This window comes from Pteropus medius, unplaced genomic scaffold (genome assembly GCF_902729225.1).
Source record: "Pteropus medius unplaced genomic scaffold, Ma_sr-lr_union100, whole genome shotgun sequence".
Taxonomy (NCBI): Eukaryota; Metazoa; Chordata; class Mammalia; order Chiroptera; family Pteropodidae; genus Pteropus; species Pteropus medius.
The window spans coordinates 13,829,922-13,849,792 of NW_024349225.1; the positions used below are offsets into that span (position 1 = coordinate 13,829,922).

Here is a 19,871-nt window from a genome sequence, read left to right on the forward strand (position 1 = left end):
AGTGACCCCGGTTCTGTCTCTCCCGGGCTGGGGCCAGGGAGAGGACTCCGTAGTGCTCTTCCTTCAAAATCACTGTCTCTTCAGAGAGACACGACGAGGACTCCCTGGAGTCCAGGCCGGTTGCGGCCCCCTCCCGGGGCCGCCGTCACAGACCTCTGCCAGCGTCAGGCCACGAAGCGCGGCCTGGGCTGCTCTGTCAGGGACGTCGGGCGGCACAGATCAAGGCTGCGCTAAGGGCCGGCGCACGAACGACAGTCCCGGAAGGAAGAGACCCCGAACTGCTGGCCGAGCTCGTCCTGACGCGCCGCTGCGCCAACAACGAAGGCGCAGCGAGCTGGCCGAACCGCGAGTCAGAAGGACTTTCTAGCAAGTCGTCTTCAGTTATGCCAGTTCAACGACTTCCTCGACGCGGCACGTCTTACCTGACTGATCAGCGGAGGGTCTAGAGTCTGAATGAAAGATCCCAGCAGTGGAAGTAAAAGGCTGAGGGCCTGCTGCACACAAGGCTGACCCGTTACCTTAAATGACAGACAAAATAGCTGTGGTGGAAACGTTCAATTACGTGTGAACAGCAGCCTTTTAATGAGCTTTTGTTACATACCTGAGTGCTTTACATTCACCTCAGTTACGCCTGACGAGTCTATGAGTGAGATGTGGTTACAGCCTCACTTTACTAGTAAAAGGGCAGAGAGGTTACGTAATCTGCTCAAGGTCATGGCTAGGGAAAAGCAGAGCCACAATCCCAACCCGGGTAACTCAGTGGAGATCTGATTACTTTCGTCTGCCACCGATAAGCGTCTCTATTCCCGAGTCGTCTTAAAATTCCATTTCTCCTCTCCATAACTGCTCCCTCCCGATGCTGTAAGCTCTGCCACCAGCAGGGAGCTCCTCAGTGATTATCGAATGCTTCCTGAGGATCCCGGGAAGCCCGGCTGAAGGCAAATGCCGCAGCAGGGAATCTGGTCCCACACTCACTTAACTGGCGAACGCCTGCAAAACCTTTCCTACGACTTCCCCCAAATGTGAATGCTGCCTCAGCTTCTCCTGGCTGCGACAGCCAGAGGCCACATATTTACTTCTACTTAGTCAAAGAAAACGAATAACGTATTTAGATTTTTAAATCACATAACATTTTCAAACGACAATCATTCTTACTCTAGCCCAATCGTCACTTGGCTTTTGCCTTTGCCAGGGAAGAGGAATACAAATGAGCCCTATCCCTTCACTTGCCCCTTTTACCTTTAAGCCCAAACGGCATTTTAAAAAACCCCAGAATCACAAAAACAGGCTACGCTAACCCGAGAGAAGAGAAACATAGGGGAAGACACTAAAAAAAGGGCCCAAATGGTCAGGAAAACAGCTGGACTGTCACCACTCTTACTAGGTCCTAGTTTTACTAACATAATCCTATCACAGTCTTACGAAGACCGGCTGAAGGAATACTGACGCATTTTAAGTTCTATTCACAGGTGCTACCAGCATCTAAAGAAATGAGATGCCTTTCATAGGGAAATTTCAGTACCATACTCCTCCCTATTTTATTTGTTCTCTGGGGAAATGATCAGTTAGTTGCTTTCCTTACCAGGTGAGTGCTTAGAAAAGCCCAGAGCTGACTCCCAACTTCGATAACTGCAGCCTGCTGTCCAATATCCAGAGCTTCACGAGCAGAATGACACACAGCCAGCAAAGCAGAGAGCACTGTGTTCTAAGCGGGGAGACACGGAGGAAGGACCTGGGCTTAGAAATCGGCCTGAAAGAGCTGGCGGCCCAGTTCCCCAGACACTGTAAGTTACTTATACGTCTTCGTGAAAACCTTACAGAATTATGTTCCTAAGACTCAAAACCATCTTTTCGCCTATTTCTTTAAATGTATTTTATTAAACTAATTTTCCTTAATACAGAACTATGTGCTTTATTTTCCTGAATAAACTTTTTTTTCTTTTAACAGGAAAATTTAGTAACAAAATGAAAATAGCATTGTATTTTAATAGATGAGATACAAATAGTACGGCCAGGCTAATTTTTTATATTCATCAACTAAAAATTCTGTTTTCTTCATACTATGCACCTAGCTCTCTATTTAAGTTACTAAATGTTCACTGTTGTTTTATAATCAATCTTTACAATTCCTTAACTGCATTCAATAAGCAAATACTACTTAAGGACTATGTTGGACTCGCTCTTATCTACATACCAAATCCCCCCCTCTGGCCAGGAGGAGTCTGGCTGGGGTGGGTGGGAGTGAAGCGAAGGCCAGACGGCGACGCAGGGATCAGTCTCAGGCTGTCCACCCATCGTGAGTCAACAACCACAATTTTCTGTGATGACCCTACAGCTCTGTATTTACGGTTTGCCTATTTCCTTTTATAATTAAACATGTTAAATGACCTGCCGAACTAAAATTTTGGTGGTAGATCAAAGTCTTATTCAATTTTAGAAAATAGGTGCTTTTATTTTACCTAAAAGATTTTTTATCTTTACTATAGAAATTAGTGCACAATAAATGTAAAACCTGAACCGCCTAACCTATTCCTAACTAGGCATTCAATAGTTTTCTCAAAATAAAGGCACATAAATACTTTTATTTCCTTGGATACGTGTCAATATTTTAAATTATCTTGATTAATTAGTGTCAAGTGACATTATATAACAGACTATCAGAACATTTACACTCCATATGGAAATATAAGGCCTGAGAAAACTGTGAAGTTGTAATTTAAAATTACAAATAGGTCCCCAAACCCTCTGAGTACCGTGTCCCCAGCCTTGCTTTTCTCCACTTACCACAAACTGATATACACATTTATCATTTTACTGTCTAGCTAAGCGAGAATGTATGAGTAGGAATTTTTGTTTGCTTCGTTCCCTGATATACCTCCAATCCCTAGAACAGAGCTTGGCACATAAAATCACTCAAAATGTTTGAATAAATGAATGAGCAAATAAACACCGAACTGGAACGCCAACTATATGTACTATAGTCAATTTTTCAAAATCATTTTTTTTCTTACAGATGAATTTCTTTTTCATTCCATTGTTTTATGAGGGAGCATTCTAAATAGAAAGGTAAAGACTCAGACCAGGGCTGCATGAAATGGGAGTTGTAGTTCAGCAAACAGGATCATGTGTGCCCAGCCCAGAGATGTGTCAGCAGAAAGACTACGAATAAAGTATTTCAGGATGGGTTCCCGTGCTCCAATGTGTCTTAAGCTTCAGACACCACCCCCCCTCCCCCCAGTGAAATTGACATCAATCAAGATCACAGTCCGTTTCTCAGGACCTTTTCAATGCAGAAATCTGAACATCTCGCGAGGCGCTCACCTGAGGGCACAAGCCTGCCCATCTCATTACAACCCACCCCAGTTCCTAAAACGGGGTTCAGTGAACAGCTACGAAATGAATCAAGCCAGTCCAACATTACTTACCAAAGAGTCAAGCTCCCCCAAGGTGCGGGTGCTGCTCAGCCACTTCCTGCACTGCGCAGTGCCCAGTCCGGCGACCTCGCGGGCAGTCTGCTCCCTCAGCTCAGAAGGTAACGCCTGGAAGGAAATGCACTGCCACAGCGGCAGGTTTCCTGCTGCTTTTGGGGGAAAGTTCTGGATAAACTCCACCTGAAATGGATTGTTAAATGAGAGTAACGTTAGACAGTCTGATGAATGGATGCACAAAAGCTAAGCATTCGCTTCCATATTTAAGATTTTTTAAGTTTTTAATTGAATAGAAGTATCCAGGCCAAGGTAACTTAAATGAACATGCGTTATTTTCTGCCGTCATTGCATATTTCCAAAATGAAAAACACAGTTTAAGTGAAGCACAGTACGAGGTGCATTAAGAAACGTTAAAGCACGTGTTTCATCATTAATCAGGTCAGCTATTTTACTAGGATCCTTCCCAGTAAGTCTATCATTTCCCTAAGAATTTACTCATCGCCTTGTACGGTTAAGTCAAAAGTTAATATTCCAAAACATGCCAACAAGATTGGTCTGGTCAGCCTTTGTGGCTTACTGTCACCTTGGCGGACAGCAACAGAGGCCTTAAAGCAGCACAGGGCAGAGGGCCAGTTTTCCAGTGGGCGGGCTGGCTTGGCCCCACTTCAGAGAGCCTACAAAGCGCGCTTCCTAAATGTGAGGTGCCAGTCTGGAACCACGTGGCTGGCAAATCCATTACACCAGAAATAAGTCACAGCACTGGCCAGGTAACAGAAAAACTGCACTGTTTTGTTAAAATGAAGCATCAACAGACTAGATAAAAATGGAACACTGAAGTTCTTAAAAAGGTTACAATATTACTTTCTGGTAGAAAAACAGCAAAAACAATGATGCACTTAATTACTAAATTAAGTACATTCCAACCAGAAAGTATATTAATGTAATTTTTTTAAGAACTAATATATTTGACAGTATCCAAAATCTACTTGTTATTTGGAAAATTTTCCTACATCAAAAGTGAAAAGAAAAAGGTCCACTACGTTAAATTTGACAGAGAACCTTTCTTGTGTTATATACTACATTTATATTTGGATTTCATTTTGTTTGAAGAAAATACTTAGCTGTCAAAACAAGGGAGAAATCACGTGACTACCTTCCGGGACAGCGGCTAAAGCCAGAAAGACGGACCCCGCGATGAGCCATGTCCAACATGACCAGCAGCTCTGTGAGTCCACAGTGCATCGGGCAGGCGAGGGACTGTGCCAACTGCTAGACATCGGTTCACACGTGACCCTCCTTTACGATAAAGTCCCAAAGCAGAAACTATAAATGACAACGCCTCGGACAACGTGAAAGGGGAGGGGCTGCCGATATCCGTTACACAGAATAAGTCATTTATTTATTCACTACTGAGTTTGGAAACCCTGGTCACAACACGAATTTTAAAGATGTGAAATTGCCAGTGCCGACAGGAGTTCGGAAGGAGTTTAGGGACTAGTTCTCAGAGAATCGGATGTCCCTCCTTAAACCTGAGGATAAAAAATACACCAGTGGGCTCGAAATGCAAGTATAGAAACTTTTACTTTACGTAAAAATGGTAGCACAATTATCAGTGTGCTTATCGGGTATATTAAACCCTTTCCCCTCAGTGAAATGACCTCCTTGTACTTTGTCTCGTTTCTATAAAACAGGAATACAGTAACTTGACCACAGCAGGAAATCAGTATTTGAAAACTGAAGGAAAACATTAAAAGTAACCCCTCATTTGTCCATAACTTACATATCCAACAGCCTCAATCACTGGGAAAAATTTAGACAACTGAGACATATATAAAACGTCTGAAAATGGAGTTTGTCTATTTTATTTCTACCAAAGCTAACTGGCCTCACAAAAAGCTACTCTGTTCTGAGTTGTTTTATACTAAACGTTAAAATTTCACAACCCTGGGAAAGGATCCTTTTGTCCCTATTTTCTAAGTGAGAAGACAGGGTAAGACCCTCTCGCCTCCGAGCCCCACGCCCGCAGGAAGGGCTGGAGACAGGCCAGAAACCAAGCGTCCGGCCTTAGAGGGAACCTGGAGCAGACAACTCGGGGAGTTTCAGGGAGAGCACGGCAGCCCTTGCATGTCCCCAAGCCTGGGCGCTCCTCGCTTCAGAGACACCGCAGGGAAGAGGGCTAGGAGGTCGGGGTGGTCCCCCGGTGCCTGGCAGACTCTAGGGCTGTGGTTGGAAAGAGCTCACGGCACTTACCGAGTGCCACTCACACTGGCGCTATGCTAGTGTCTTCATATATTGTCTCTAAGTCCTTACAAAACTTTCCAAAATAGTCACGCACATCTGCCACTTTGCAGACAGAGAAACTGAGGCTCAGAAAGGATGACGTGCCCGAGGTCACACTAAGCCAGGGCTCAAACCAAGGCCTGTGACCCCCTCCCTAATCAGTGGTCCCCGAGCCCGTGTCCATGCTAGAATCACAGAAGAATTTAACATTAGCAAAAAGCCATTCGTGAGCCTCGCTTGGCAGCCACCACTCCACACCCGGTCCGCTCATAGAGGAAGGGCTGGGACCTGTATCTTCAAAGAGCTCCCACTGGAGCCTGAGGGACGGCGGGGGCTGCACAGGGCCCTGCACCTGCGGGACCCCGTGGTCACGGCGGAGTGCGTCTCTTCAACAGCTACCTGGGGCTCAGCCACCCCCGGTTCCCCGCTAAACGCTGAACTCATTACCGTAAAAACAAATAAGAGGCAGCATTAAGAGCATAAATAACATTCTAGCTCTTCACATTAGGTAAAAAGGGCATGGTATACAGAACGATTTCAAGTATCTTAAACGTAGGAGCAACAAGGGGAAAGACGTTTCTGGAAGACAGAATCAGAAAGACCATCTAACCCGCAGCAAGGGCGCTGGCCAAGACTCCCTGCCTAAACTCACGCCAGGCGCTAAGCCCTCTTCCCCACTAGGCTTTGGCCCTGGGCTTGTGTCCATCCTCGCGGGGCCTGCGTCACCCTAAGTGGGCTTCCAGAGAATGCCTTGCCCTTGGTCTCCGCTCACCTGGCCTGTGCTGAGCGAAAACCTTGGCAAGTCGGCGTAGCAAAAGCCGCCCCCTTCCCCTGCTGTTTCCTCTTTGCGAATTTTACTCCCTGACGTCCACCTGCTCCTCGACTCTGAACCCCACGCCACCGTGCCGTCCGCCAGCCCCAGAACCGAGCCGGAATGCGCACCGAAGCCTCTCCTCCCCCCACAACAGCTCCCGAGTAAAAGGCTTTCGCCACTTTCACGGCTGTGTAGCTCTGGCTTTTCTTTAACGGCACGAAAATCTAAACACACGTAAAAGCCAGAAGCAAAGCAATCATTACGTTAATAATTTACGCTTAGATAATATCAGCTTGCAAATGTAGAATAAATAGGGGGAAAGGCCTGCAAAAGAGTCTGAATCCAACTCTCCGCAGCAGCTCAAAGATGGTGACAGATGATGTTCTTGCCTGCTGGGGTGGGGCCATGAAGAAGAAGAGACGCCTCAGCAGTACTGACAGGTTGGTGAGCTGATAACATTCTCCAGGGCAAGATTTTATCTGGGAAAAGGAGAGAACAACTAACTTAAAACCATAGTTTGACAAGCTTTTATGGGCCAAAAATTAACAGTGGCTCTTTCTGGGAGATAAGATTATAGGTAATCTTAATTTTTAATTTGGAGCTTTAATTTTTTTCTTCCATGAACCTACTTTTATAATGAGAAAATAATTCTGACGACACTGTGCAATCTGTAACTACCGTTCTCATAAGGTGCTATGTTAATCCTCCTACTCAAAGACAATTCATGGAATCTCTTAGCTCTAACACAGTGGTGCCGAGGTGGATAGAATGCTACAATTTTCTGGAAATCAATTCCTATAATGTATTAGGACAGCTTTTATTTAAAGGAGACGCAATACACACACTGTAAAAATCACTATTGTTTTGTGCAAGATGTTTAAGGGTTCCCTACGCTCCAGACCATAGGCCAGGCAGTCAGCTGTTCGGCTTATCATGCCTGCCCCCCTCAGGGGACTTGGTCCACAGCACCCTTAAAAGGTAAAGTGGGAAACACGTGACACGGTGACTCTACTAAGAAACAAAAGACACGTGGATCCACCTAGATCTTACAAAGGCCAGGGACGAAAACCAAAACAACAAACAGGCCGTGACCGTTTTAAATAAAACAAGTGAAAACAAAACTCAACACTGAAGAGATTAAAATAAATCATCACTAGATCATTTTTTCTTTGTGGCCATTCACAAAGCCTTTTTCCCAAAAGGCATGGACCATTGTCACACTGAGTCCCTCCCGTATCATCCTGGCTGAAAGAGAGTCAGCTCGGCCGAGTCACATTAGAGGCAGAGACCTCTTGGTCATCACCGCAACTCACTCTCTCATTCTCTACGTGGCATTCAATTTCGAATTTATTCTCAATTAACCCAGTCTTTCCCAGACAATGAATGAACTACAACATTTTGAAAATATGAGACAATTTCCCATTTTACATTGTTTCTCGTAAATCTTTCTCAAAAGCATCAGTACTAACGCAGAGCAACAAAACTGTCAGAACCATTTAGCCGCCACGCAGTTCACCTTTTGATATTTACTTTCTTTAAAATTCCCGCATCTCCAAAGGACCGTTGTGGAAAACGGGTGTCTCAGGCCTGTGATTCTACTCACCAGATGGGCCACTACGGTGACGTGATGGGCACAGAGCTCCGCGGTCCCGTATCTGCGACACAAAGGGAAGGGAGTCTCTGTACGATTACACGATTATTCGGAGAAGCGAGGACGTGAACTTCCGTAAAGCTCAGACTATTATAAACTGCAGCTATCAACGTGGGCAAGGAACATCACCAACAAAACTACCTAAGCGACGGGTAGCTACTGACAAACCAAAGGGAAGAGGGAGCCCAGATCCCACTCTCGCGCGGGGACGTGAAATTTGGAGGGGCTATGAAAGGGTTACTGACAGAATTTTATAAGCTTACAAGTAAAAAGTACTTTACTGCCAGTCACCACTATAAATCAACCAAACACCAAAAAAGCAAGTGTACTGTACCGAGCGAGGAAGCACCACGCGTCCATGGCCAACAGAGAGGTGATCATGTTAGCGCTCAGCACGGCACGCAACAGAGCAGCATCCTGGCGAAAACAGAGTTTGTCACAAATACCATTAACGTCGCATTTTCAAAATGAAACAGAACACTGTCACGATCCCAACAGCAGCAGCCCCTCGACAGCAAGGCTCTACTTTCTAGGATCTGAAAAATGCACGCTGCCACTCCCTCAGGGTCCATTCGACACCCGCCACCCCGGGCACTGTGCTGGGTCGCGCCGACTCAACAGTGGTTTTAAATGTGGCGGCTCCATCACGAGGATCCACAAAGTCTCTATGTAACCAGAACCTTTAAAATAGCCTATGTAACACATAAGCCTACACGTCTGTTTCTGCCTTTAACTATTCAAGTACAATATTTAATACAGGCAGATATCACCCACTAATACCTTAAATGATACTGATCCTTGTGTAAATTCTAAAAATTTCTTCCAATTTCTTCAGCATCTTTTCTAATCCAATTCCATTAAAAAAAAAAATACATATGCCTGAGACCTATAATTACTACATACTACTATTTACCTCTTTTCTTTAAAAACCTGAATTAGGTAAAATTCACACATTTTCCTCTCCTCACAAAGTCTTTCCATACCGTCCCACCCAAAATGTTTTCTCCAATATTTTAGCTAAATACAACCGAATACTATAGGCCTCTAGCATTACCATTTCCTAGGACAAAACTGAGTTAAAAAGTAAAATGCACAAGCTGAGAGAATGACATCCAGAGAGCAAACACTGACTATGCTCGCACGTTCTTCTGTGTATAAATCACAATTTCAATGAGGAAAAGCTCAGTCCAGCAAGTAACAAACTTACCAGTTCGGGAAACAGTGAGGGATGAAAGGAAGCAATAAATGCACACAGATGAACACAAACATGCTGATACAAGGTGACCGCGACCTCAGCCTGCCCCTGCCTCTTTACTCCCTGTAAATGAATAGGCAGAGAGAGTTCACCAGAACACTGCTCGAAACTGTCAAAAATGGCTTTGAGTAGGGATACCCTGCAGAGAAATTGAGAAGATTGAACCGAACGTTAATAATGAATAAGTAGCAGGTATTATAATAATATAACATATCAAGGGTTATTTTAGCAAAGCAAAATGTCTCAAGAGGAATATATTTCCAATATATGAATGTGTATACATAAAAATAAAACAGTTGCTGTTAGAGAAATTCCTTAAAGGACAAGAGTTTTCCTGTACGCTTATTTTATCATTTGCCAAGCGTTTAACATAGTAACAAACTAAAGTTAGAGACAAAATTCATTAAAGAGCTTAGCTAGCATAGAGAAAATAGAAAATACTATAGTTCAGACAGGAAGACGTCATTCATTTCATGATTGGAATGCTTTCAGAAATCTTCATAGAGAATATAAATAACAAATTAAACATAGACAAGATATAAAGAGACAACAAAAGCCTGACAAAAGGTCACCACGAGTAACCCATGTGGCAGAAGCCAGGTGTCTGGGCGGAAAACAGGAGAAAGGAGGAGCTGGCGAGGGGCGGATGGCGGCAGCACGGGCCGGGCTTCCCATGCGAAGCCTGGAGCTGACCCGACGCGCAGCTCATGGGAGAACAGGAGGCTGAGAGCGAGCGTTAGGGACACTGAACTGGTACTGGGACTAAGAATGGGCGAAAGGAAGGGTGAGAAACGAGAGCACAGCAATCATCCGGGGAGCAAGAAACCGGAGCCTGGCGCTGGGAAGGATGAAGACAAGTGACAGGTCCCAGAGACGAGTGACAGTACCTGGCATCCTATTCACCAGAGCTCATTTTCAAAAGTAACTAACCACATCTACCCTCTTACGCTCAATGTTCATAACACTATTAGGCACTACTTTCTAAAGCACCGAACAAAATTAAAATATTTTTAGCATGTATAGACTTACGTATTTTTATCTTTTTAAAAAGCAGCAACACATACATGAAGTCTACACAGCAATCATTAACTAGAACATCTGACACAACAAAAAACTTATTTTCAAGATCTTTCCAAACAACAGGGCATTCTAAATCGTATGCACTATGAACATAAACGAGGCATCTGCTACCTGGCTGTGGCTTCTGAGACCTGGCTTCCTGTGCACCACAGGCTCTGCACAGCCTCCGGCTGAGAGGGCAGCTTATCCATGATGACCACCAGCAGCAGACACTGTGGGAACTGCAGTTCACACGGCAGCTCTTACAGGCAACAAAAACACATTAATCACGATACAACAAATTGCTAAAACATTCCACATATTTTCAGCAGAAATCTGACTGTGATATGTAAAGAAATTAGAGGTATAATGTTTTCAAATGAGAACTATGTTCCAAGAAGCAGAAAAAAATTCAAATACAATTTTTAAACCTTAAAAAAAACCAGGATTATTACACAGGGGACGATAACCCCATCATAATCGATGAGAGGGTCCAACACTAACTGCTTTGAAACTTACCTAATGTACTGTCCAAAACCACGTGCACGAAAGGCTGGAAGGCAAGCAGCTGACCGACGAGCGGGTCCAGGGTCACTAGGAAAGCAGCCGCTATCTCATCCTGCTGGGCTTGAGGGACCCTGGCGGCATACAGGCTTGGAGGACACTTGCTGGAAAGGGAGGGGAAACTCATTAATAGCTACCTTCTAATTTAGGAAAAGCTATGTACTGCAAACCCATGTTCTTCTAACAGTGAAAATATATTAAAAAGAAGTAGCAAGTGTTTCATAAAACAAAATTCAAAGTACCAAATTAACACCATAATTGCATGAAGAACTTCAGAACTAAGTAACATGGCTATAATTCTGTAAAATGAAAAGGTTCTTAGAGAAATCTTTGGACTCTTTTCATGCATTTTAATACCATTTTGAAAATGATGTCCTTAAAAAATACTGGGAAAATACGAATCTTAAATAATCAGTAAAAGCATGTAAAAAGGTATTTGATAAATTCTGGCACAATTACTTCTATGAAAAGTTGTTTTAAAATAGGTAGAATGCGGAAATCACTATGAATTTATGCTCAGTCTCTCAGGAGCAAGAGCTTACAAATGACTAAACTATATTCACGCTGCAGGAATATGCAAAGGCTTTTTCATGGAAAATGAACGATGGGGTTTAAACCAAACTTCAATCAAAACCTGTGAGAAATGACATATGTAGTCAATATTTTTGGCCATGTTATTTTAATTGTGGCAAATTTGACAATACATAAGAAAACCTTGTCCAGCAAGAGAGTAACATTGAAAAGGCTGCACTTAAGGTAACACTTGAGGCCTCTGCAGTGTAAAAAGCAGCCATCTATCAACGAGGAGTCATGTGACGGGCTCGTTCATGCCTCCCTGAGCCTGTTTTTCACTTGTGACACTGACCGGAGTTGTGAGAACTGAGTTATTAGTAAAGTGAAAAACATACATAAAATGTAGGTAATGAAACTCCACAGACTGTGAACTACAGCTACTGAGCGAGAAAGTATGTTTTTCCATCCAATGCTGTATTTTTAACTTATTTGACAAACGTTTATTAAATGCCTATGTCTACATGCCATGCACTGTTCCTGAATACAGCAGTAAAGGAAACGCACTCCCTTTAGAATATATTCTAATGAAGGGAGGCAGTTAAGCAAGTGACCGAGTAAATACATAGTACAGCGGACGTTAACCTGCTCGCCCCAAGGATGCTCGCCAGCGGCGCTTGGGGCTGCAGCGTTTACCCCGAGATAACTCATGGATTACAATCCCAATCCTACCCCCAAAGTTTGTCACGGAATATCTCACTTTATCATTTTCCATCACTCTAGTATACCGACAGTCTTTGGAAACAAATGACATCATTCCATTTATAGCATTCTGTTTTTAGTAGTTTGATCGCTGAAAATGTCAAATCCTAGAAAACGTAGCATTCCTATTCATGGTGCTAAATGCTTTTTTCTCTAAATGGAAAAAGGGTTTTTAATTAAGTGCTATGGAGAAAAATTATAACAAGATAAAGTGGACAGGAAAACCTATTGAATTCTATTCGAATACTGACTCAATTAAGGGTTTTGCACAGGAAAGTCACATGATCTACTCTGGCCACTGTATGGAGACGAGAGTGAGACCAGGGTAGGAGCAGAGACTGTGTCGGAGGCTCCTGTGCAAAACTCCAGTCAAGAAAATAATGGTGGACAGACTGGACGGTAACAGTTCAGGTGGTGGGAAGTGGCTGGATTCTGTATACGCATGCTGAATACAAATATTTACGCTAAAGGAGATGGCAAACGGAATTTGCTAGTTAATTAGATGTGGGGTATGACAGCAAGAGACAAAAGTCATAGACGACAGCAAGGTTTTTGAGTCAGATCAATCTGAAGAGCGAGGCTGCCATGTAAACTGCAATGAGGATGCTACAGAAGGAAGTTCTGCAGGGGGTGTGGACGAAATGGGGAGAGACGAGAATCTGGTTTGGGTGAACTTAAGTGCAGACATCCCGACTGGAAGTTGCATTAAAGGAGACGTGAACTTAAAATTTTGAGACTAAATGACACAGAGAAGAGGCCTGGGGCCCGGGGCCACCCAACTTAGAGAAGCTGGGGACGCACAGAGGAGGCTGAGGACAAGCCAGTGAGGTCAGAAGGGAACCAAGAGGGAGCGGTGTCCCCGGAGCCAACAGAAGGAAAAGTTCAAAAGAAAGGGTCACATGGTGCCAACGGGCTACACGAGGTGAGTGCTGAAACTGGCCGGTGGATGCGGCGACGTGGCGGTCACTGCTGACGGTGACAGGGCTGCTTCCTGAAGGGGTGGAATGGAAAGTCTGACTGGAAGAGGTTCACGAAGGGAAGTACAGCTGACCCCTGAACCATACGGGAGGGGAGGGAGCGGGGTGGGCGGGGGTCAGGGGCGCTGACCCCTGCACAGTCAGAAATCTGTGTATAAATTTTAACTCACCAAAACCCAGAAGACTTACCAATAACAAAAACAGCTGACTAACACAACTGTATTATTATGTAGTATGTGCTGTATTATTACAATAAGGTATTTGATAAAGTAAGCTAAAGAAAAGAAAATGCTTCTGAGTCAGAGGACTAGAAAATACGTTTACAACGTTTACTGTAAAAAGTTCACGTAAGTGGACCTGAGCCGTTCAAACCCGTGTTCGAGGGTCGACAATACAGACGGCAGCACAGGCAAAGCCTTCTAAGAGTTCTGCTGCAGAGAGAGGCAGACAAAGGGGAAGGTATTCGGAGGAGGATGCAGAGCTGAGGGGTTCTGTTTGTTTTCTGTATTGTTCTTAAGATAGAAAAAGCAGCAGCATGTTGGTCCACTCGTGGGAATGACCCAGTGGAGGGGGAGGGAAGGCTGATGACACAGGAGGGAGAAGGCGCAACTGCTAGCGCCAGGTCCCTGGGCATGTGAGAGAGGGCGGATCCGAACGCACGAATGGGGAGGTGGCCTCGCAGTCATTCACGGGAACAAGGGAAGGTGTGAGCCTAAACACGGGGAGACTAGCCGACGTGCTGGAGGGACCGCACAGACGCTCTCTTCCATTCCAGGTGCTTCTGTTTTTCTCAACGGCATACAAAGTGAGGACACTGACTGACCACGAGCAATGGGCTGAAGCTGCTGGAGACATAGGAAGAATGAAGAGGGAGCAGTAGGAAAAAGCTGTCTAGGAGACTAAATGGATTAGGGACACATAAAGGCGCAGCCACATAAACAAGCTGACAGATTTAGCATCGAACTAATAAGGGTTCTTCTGAGGTAACTGTCAATTTCAAATGTCACTTAGCCCCTTTCTAAATTATGATACTTTTCTGTAATTCATGTTTCCGAGATGGCATTAACTACTACTTGACTTACGTCTCACAGAAATAAAAATTAATAAAAACTAAAAAAAATAGGCCAATAGAAAATATATACACACAGATATTTCCTGCCTTTGGTATTCATCACGCCAGTTGTTCCTCAGTCACATAGAAGGTATAGTTAAGAATACAAAGGGAAGTAAAACTCGCATGGAAGCTATTTTTTAAAAACTGTCATCTCCAATTATTTTAAGCAATCAGATAAAAATTTACTATAAACATTATGAAAAATGACTACGATGCTTTATTTTAAAATGAAATATACTAAACTGTGACTGGGATCGAATGGCACTGCTACGTTTTAATAATCTCATGGTGTTCTTCTTACCTGTGTATCTGAAGATAAAGCTGATGCAACGCAGAGCACGAATCGGAGAGGAAGGGAAGAAATTCCTAAAATAAAACAACTCTACTCATTCTCTGGATACACTGTGCCTTCCTAATACGTATCTGCTCACAAAGGCATGCAAAAGACTAAAATATAACCCTGGATATGCTACATTAAAAAAAAAAAAAAAGATGTTGTATGAGAATAAAAAGGATCAAAATAGTTAAAACTATCACCAAGACAATTCGCAGCTATCACGTCCTGAGCACCGACTAAGTCCAGCAGACACATTCCAAACGACCTTCTGTACATCTCAGTCCTCTAAAAACTCCTGTGATGTGTTATTATCTTCATTTCACAGAATAGAAAGCTGGAGCGAAAGCGCCAAGTAACTCCATCGAGTAACAGCTGAAAACTAGCAAGGCTGGGCTTCCAGCACAGCCGCGACCGCTCCGCCCACCGCGGCTAAGCTCTCTTAGAACGTAAAGTAAGTCTCACAGTCTTATGTGACCCAAAAAAAAAAAGCTGGTAATTTAAATTAAAAGTTCCCGATGGGAAAAGGATTAAAAAAGGCATAACAAGGACTTCCGGTCAGGATGGCGTAGCGTAAACGCTGTGCTCACCTCCTCCCACAACCAAATCAGAATTCCAACTAAATTACAGAACCGCCATCACTGAGAACCCCTGAAGTCTAGCTGAACAGAAGTCCTGTAACTACGGATATAAAGCAGCAGCATGGAGACTGGGAGGAGGAGCGGAGACACAGAACAGGCAGGACCCATGCCCACGTGTGGCATTTAAGAATGGGGGAAATATCTCAGCTGCGAAGGTCCCTCCTGAGAAATGAGGGGTCCCAGTCCCATGCCAGGTTCCTCAGCCCAGGACCAGCGCCAGTAAGAGAAGTCCCCATAACTTCTCGCTGTGAAAACCAGTGGGGATCACACCAAGAGAGATGGAGGAACGCTGGAGTCCCAGACGCTCCTTTAAAACAGTGGTCCCCAACCTTTGTGGCACCAGGGACCAGTGCTCCTATAAGCATCTAATGCCTGATGATCTGAGGTGGAGCTGAGGCGATGATGCTGGTACTGGGGAGCGGCTGCAAATACCAGTGAAGCTTCGCTCACTTATCCGCTGCACACCTCTCACTGTGCGGCCCAGTTTCTAACAGGCCACGACCACTACCAGTCCGCGGGTTAGCGACCCGACTTAAACTGCCCACACATGAACTCACTTGCGCACAGATTCACTCGCTCTGGGCTCCAGCATAGAGGCAGTAGCCCAAGAAGTGGAAGAAATGAATTGACCAGCTTTAGGGTGAGGGCTGGAGGGTCAGGGCTCAGGTCAGCTCTTAGTGGGGACGAAAGTGCTGGCAGGTGCCATTCTTCCTTTGTTGAGCCCTCTGCACACCCAGAGCAGGCGAGCACCAAATCTGACCTCTCCCTTAACCTAGCTACACCACTAGCCCTGCCCTGGTGATTCCGAGACCCACCCCACCCCGCCCAGCTGACAGACCCTCTTTCAGCGGCTCCTCCCCACAAGCCGCCTGCCTCAGCTCACACTGCTCACTTTCCTAAGTCTCTCAATGGTCCACGAACCCAAACAAGCAGCGGCAGGCCTCGATGCACACTATACCTCTCGCTCTGCTATCCCAAGCCTGGCAAAAGCTTCGACCTGTCACAGCTTGCATTGTCACTCCCATCAGGTAGCCTCAAACATGGCATACATGGCATACGTAACAGCCAGTCTTGACTTGGAACACAGCCTCAACTAAGTGGTCACAAGTCACAGGCCCAGCACAAGGGGCAGCTGGCCTCAGCCTCCATCGTGGTGCCCAGCAAAGAGTTCCAAGCCTGGCACGAGTGGCATCCAGCCTCGGTTAGCAGCACAGCCTTCCCCAAGCACTTCTAAGCCCAGCAGAGGTTACTCTGTAGCTCCTAAAAGATGGCACCAAGCTGGGCACAAGTGCTGGCTGACCGTGACCTGCACCAGGGCCTGTCCAAAAAGATTCCAGGACCAGCATACATGGTGGCTGGCTTTAGACCACACCAGAGCACCAACTAACCAGCTCCACAAATGACACACCTAAAGGGCAAACTCAGCGCTGCTAAAGTAACATCTGCTCCATGGGGGCAGCACCCACAGAACAGCTCATCCTCTGAGGTCACGGCCAGCCCTCACGTCGAGTCAGCCTAAGGGTCTATCCCACCCACCAAAGTGTCGACAGTAATCGAGGCTCAACTACAGCAGAGGGGCACACACAACCCACACCAGAAATATTCCTGGAGCACCTGGCTCAGGTGATCAGGGACACTGTGACATGGGGCTCCACAGGACACCTACTATAGAAGCTACTCTGCCAAGAATGAGAGATGTAGCACATCCACCTAAAACGTACAAACACACGCAGGGAGGCAGCCAAAAGGAAGAGGGAAAAAAACAACCCATGAAAGAACAGGACAAAATTCCAGAACAAGTACTGAACAAAATAGAAACGAGCAATCTACCAGATGCACAGTTCAAGACACTGATAAGGATGCAAAACGAACTTAGCAGAAGAACAGGTGAACTCAGTGAGAACGTCGACAGACAGAAACCCTAAGAAAAAATCATTCGGAAATGAGGAATACAACATCTAAAATGAAGAATACATTAGATGAAATCGACAACAGATTAGATGAAGCAGAGGATCAGATAAACAATTTGGAAGGGAATACAAGCAGAAAACACCCATTTGGAGCAGCAAAAAGAAAAAAGAATTTTAAAAAAATGAGGATGGTTTAAGGGGCCTCTGAGACAACATCAAGCCTACCAACACTGGCATCACAGGAGTACCAGAAGGAGAAGAGAGAGAGCAAGAGACTGAGAACCTATCTGAAGAAATGAATGAAAAGTCCCCTAACTTGGCAAAGGAAATAGACACACAAGTCCAGGAAGCAGAGTCCCAAGAAACATGAACCCAAAGGGCCCACCCACGCCAAGACACATCATCATTAAAATGCCAAAGGTTAAAGACAAAGAGCAAACCTTGAAAGCAGCAAGAGAAAAGCAGTTAGTTATGTACAGGAGTGGGGAGATCTCCCATAAGGCTGTCAATTTCTCAACAGAAACAATGCAGGCCAGAAGGGAAAACACTCAAAGTGATGAAAGGAAAAGACCAAAACCAAAATTGCTCTACCTGGCAAGGCTATGATTTACCATCAAAGGAGAGAAAGAGTTTCCCAGACAAGAAAAAGCTAAAGGAATTCATCACCACTAAACCAGCATTACAAAAAATGTTAAAGGGACTTCTTTAAGATCAAAAATATGAAAAAAATAGGGAAAAAAAAACCTCACTGACAAAGACAAACAGTAAAAGCAGATCGACCAACTATAAAGCTAGTACAAAAGCTAAAAGACAAAAGTAAGAAGAGTATATGTAATTACGACAACAAATTAAGGGACACACACACACACACACACACACACAATGACAAAACGAACATGAAGGGGGTGAGTGAAAATAATGATTTTAGAATGTTTTCAAACTTAAGGAACCATCAACTTAAAATAGACTGCTATAAACATAGCAAAGGATATATAAAGCCCATGGGAATCATAAACTAAAAATCTATAACAGATATACAAGAAATAAAGAGAAAGGAAATCAAACATAACACCAAAGAAAGACACGAGACTAGAAAGTAAGAGAACAAGGAACAGAAAAGAACTACAAAAACAATCAGAAGACAATGAAATGACATTAACCATGTAACTATCAATGACTTTAAGTGTCAATGGACTAATGAGTCTTTCAAAAGACACAGGTGGCTGCATGGATTTTAAAAGACCCATATATATGCTGCCTACAAGAGACCCACTTCGGATCAAAAGACACATCCTGAAAGTAAAGGCATGAAAAAAGATACTTCGTGCAAATGGAAAAAACCAAAAAGCTGGGGTAGCAACACTTATATCAGACAAAATAGATATTAAAACAAGGGCTATAACAAGAGACAAAGACATTTCGTAATGATAAAGAAGTCAATCCAACAAGAGAATATAACTCTGAAACATGTACACACCCAACGCAGGAACACCTTAACGTATAAAGCAAACACTGATGGACATAAAGGGAGAGCCCGACAGTAATGCAGTCAGAGTAGGGGACTTTAATACCTCATTAACATCCATGGACAGACCATCCAGACAGAAAATCAACAAGGAAACAGTGGCCTTTAATGACACATTAGATCCGATGGACTTAATGGACATTTTTAGAGCATTTCACCCCAAAGCAGCAGAATATGCCATCTTTTCATGTGCACAGGCAACGTTTTCCAACACAGACCACGGTAGGCCACACAACATGTCTCAATGAATTTAACAAGACTGAAATCATACCGAGCATCTTTTCCAGTCACAATGGCATGAAACTCACCAGAAAAAAACTGAAAATACACAAATATGAGGAGGCTAAATAAATGCTACTAAACAATAAGTGAATTAACAAGGAGGTCAAGGAAGAAATCAAAAGATAGCTTGAGACAAAAGAAAATGAAAACACTACAGCCCAAAATCTATGAGACACAAGCAAAACAGTTCTGAGAGAGACAGCAATACAAGCCTGCCTCACAAAACAAGAAAAACCTCGAACAATTTAACCTTGTATCTAAAGGAACTAGAAAAAGAACGGTTTCCAACGTGAGCAGAGGAAAGGAATGACGATCAGAAGGGACGCGGACGCCCTTTCTGTGAGGAGCCAGCCTCAGGGTCTGTGTACGTGTGAGTCAGCGTGTCTGCCATGCGCCAGGCTCCAACTACGACAGACTCTGGAGACCCTCTCTCATCCTTGAAGAGGAGGAGGACAGGATCAGAAACAAATACACTCGGACAACAGCTTTTTCTTTTAAATGCCTATTGCTGATGATGCTTCTTTCATCAGCTGCTGTAAGCATCCTCTGCTCGTCTCTCCAGATCACCTGTCCTGGCAACTTATCTTTCTACTCGTGCATCTTCAACTACTGCTGCTCTCCTACTGACTCACAAAGATGCAGTTCTTACATTACAGTTTTAAAGGTTTGAATATTTAAACTTTAAAAACTTAATTTAAAAAATTGTACCATCAACTTACACACAGTATTTGAAGGCAAGTTGAATTATCTTCTGAAAACTGACCC

General features: G+C 44.2%; 1 protein-coding gene across 6 annotated transcripts in view; it reads right to left on the minus strand.

The window, feature by feature from the left end:
• FIRRM (FIGNL1 interacting regulator of recombination and mitosis) overlaps positions 1-19,871 on the minus strand; it is a 44,456-nt gene that overhangs the window by 9,455 nt on the left and 15,130 nt on the right. For 4 of the 6 annotated variants that reach the window (XM_039881587.1, XM_039881586.1, XM_039881589.1 and 1 more), the window contains 10 exons: positions 14,716-14,780; positions 11,007-11,155; positions 10,620-10,749; positions 9,381-9,567; positions 8,508-8,590; positions 8,126-8,177; positions 6,912-7,001; positions 3,426-3,611; positions 1,583-1,705; positions 423-518 (listed from right to left, as the gene is read on the minus strand). In XM_039881587.1, the coding sequence (XP_039737521.1) occupies positions 423-518; positions 1,583-1,705; positions 3,426-3,611; positions 6,912-7,001; positions 8,126-8,177; positions 8,508-8,590; positions 9,381-9,567; positions 10,620-10,749; positions 11,007-11,155; positions 14,716-14,780 (1,161 nt within the window). Of the gene's footprint in view, positions 1-422; positions 519-1,582; positions 1,706-3,425; positions 3,612-6,911; positions 7,002-8,125; positions 8,178-8,507; positions 8,591-9,380; positions 9,568-10,619; positions 10,750-11,006; positions 11,156-14,715; positions 14,781-19,871 lie in introns of those variants that run through there. The other 2 variants (XM_039881588.1, XR_005657022.1) reach the window with 2 other exon arrangements.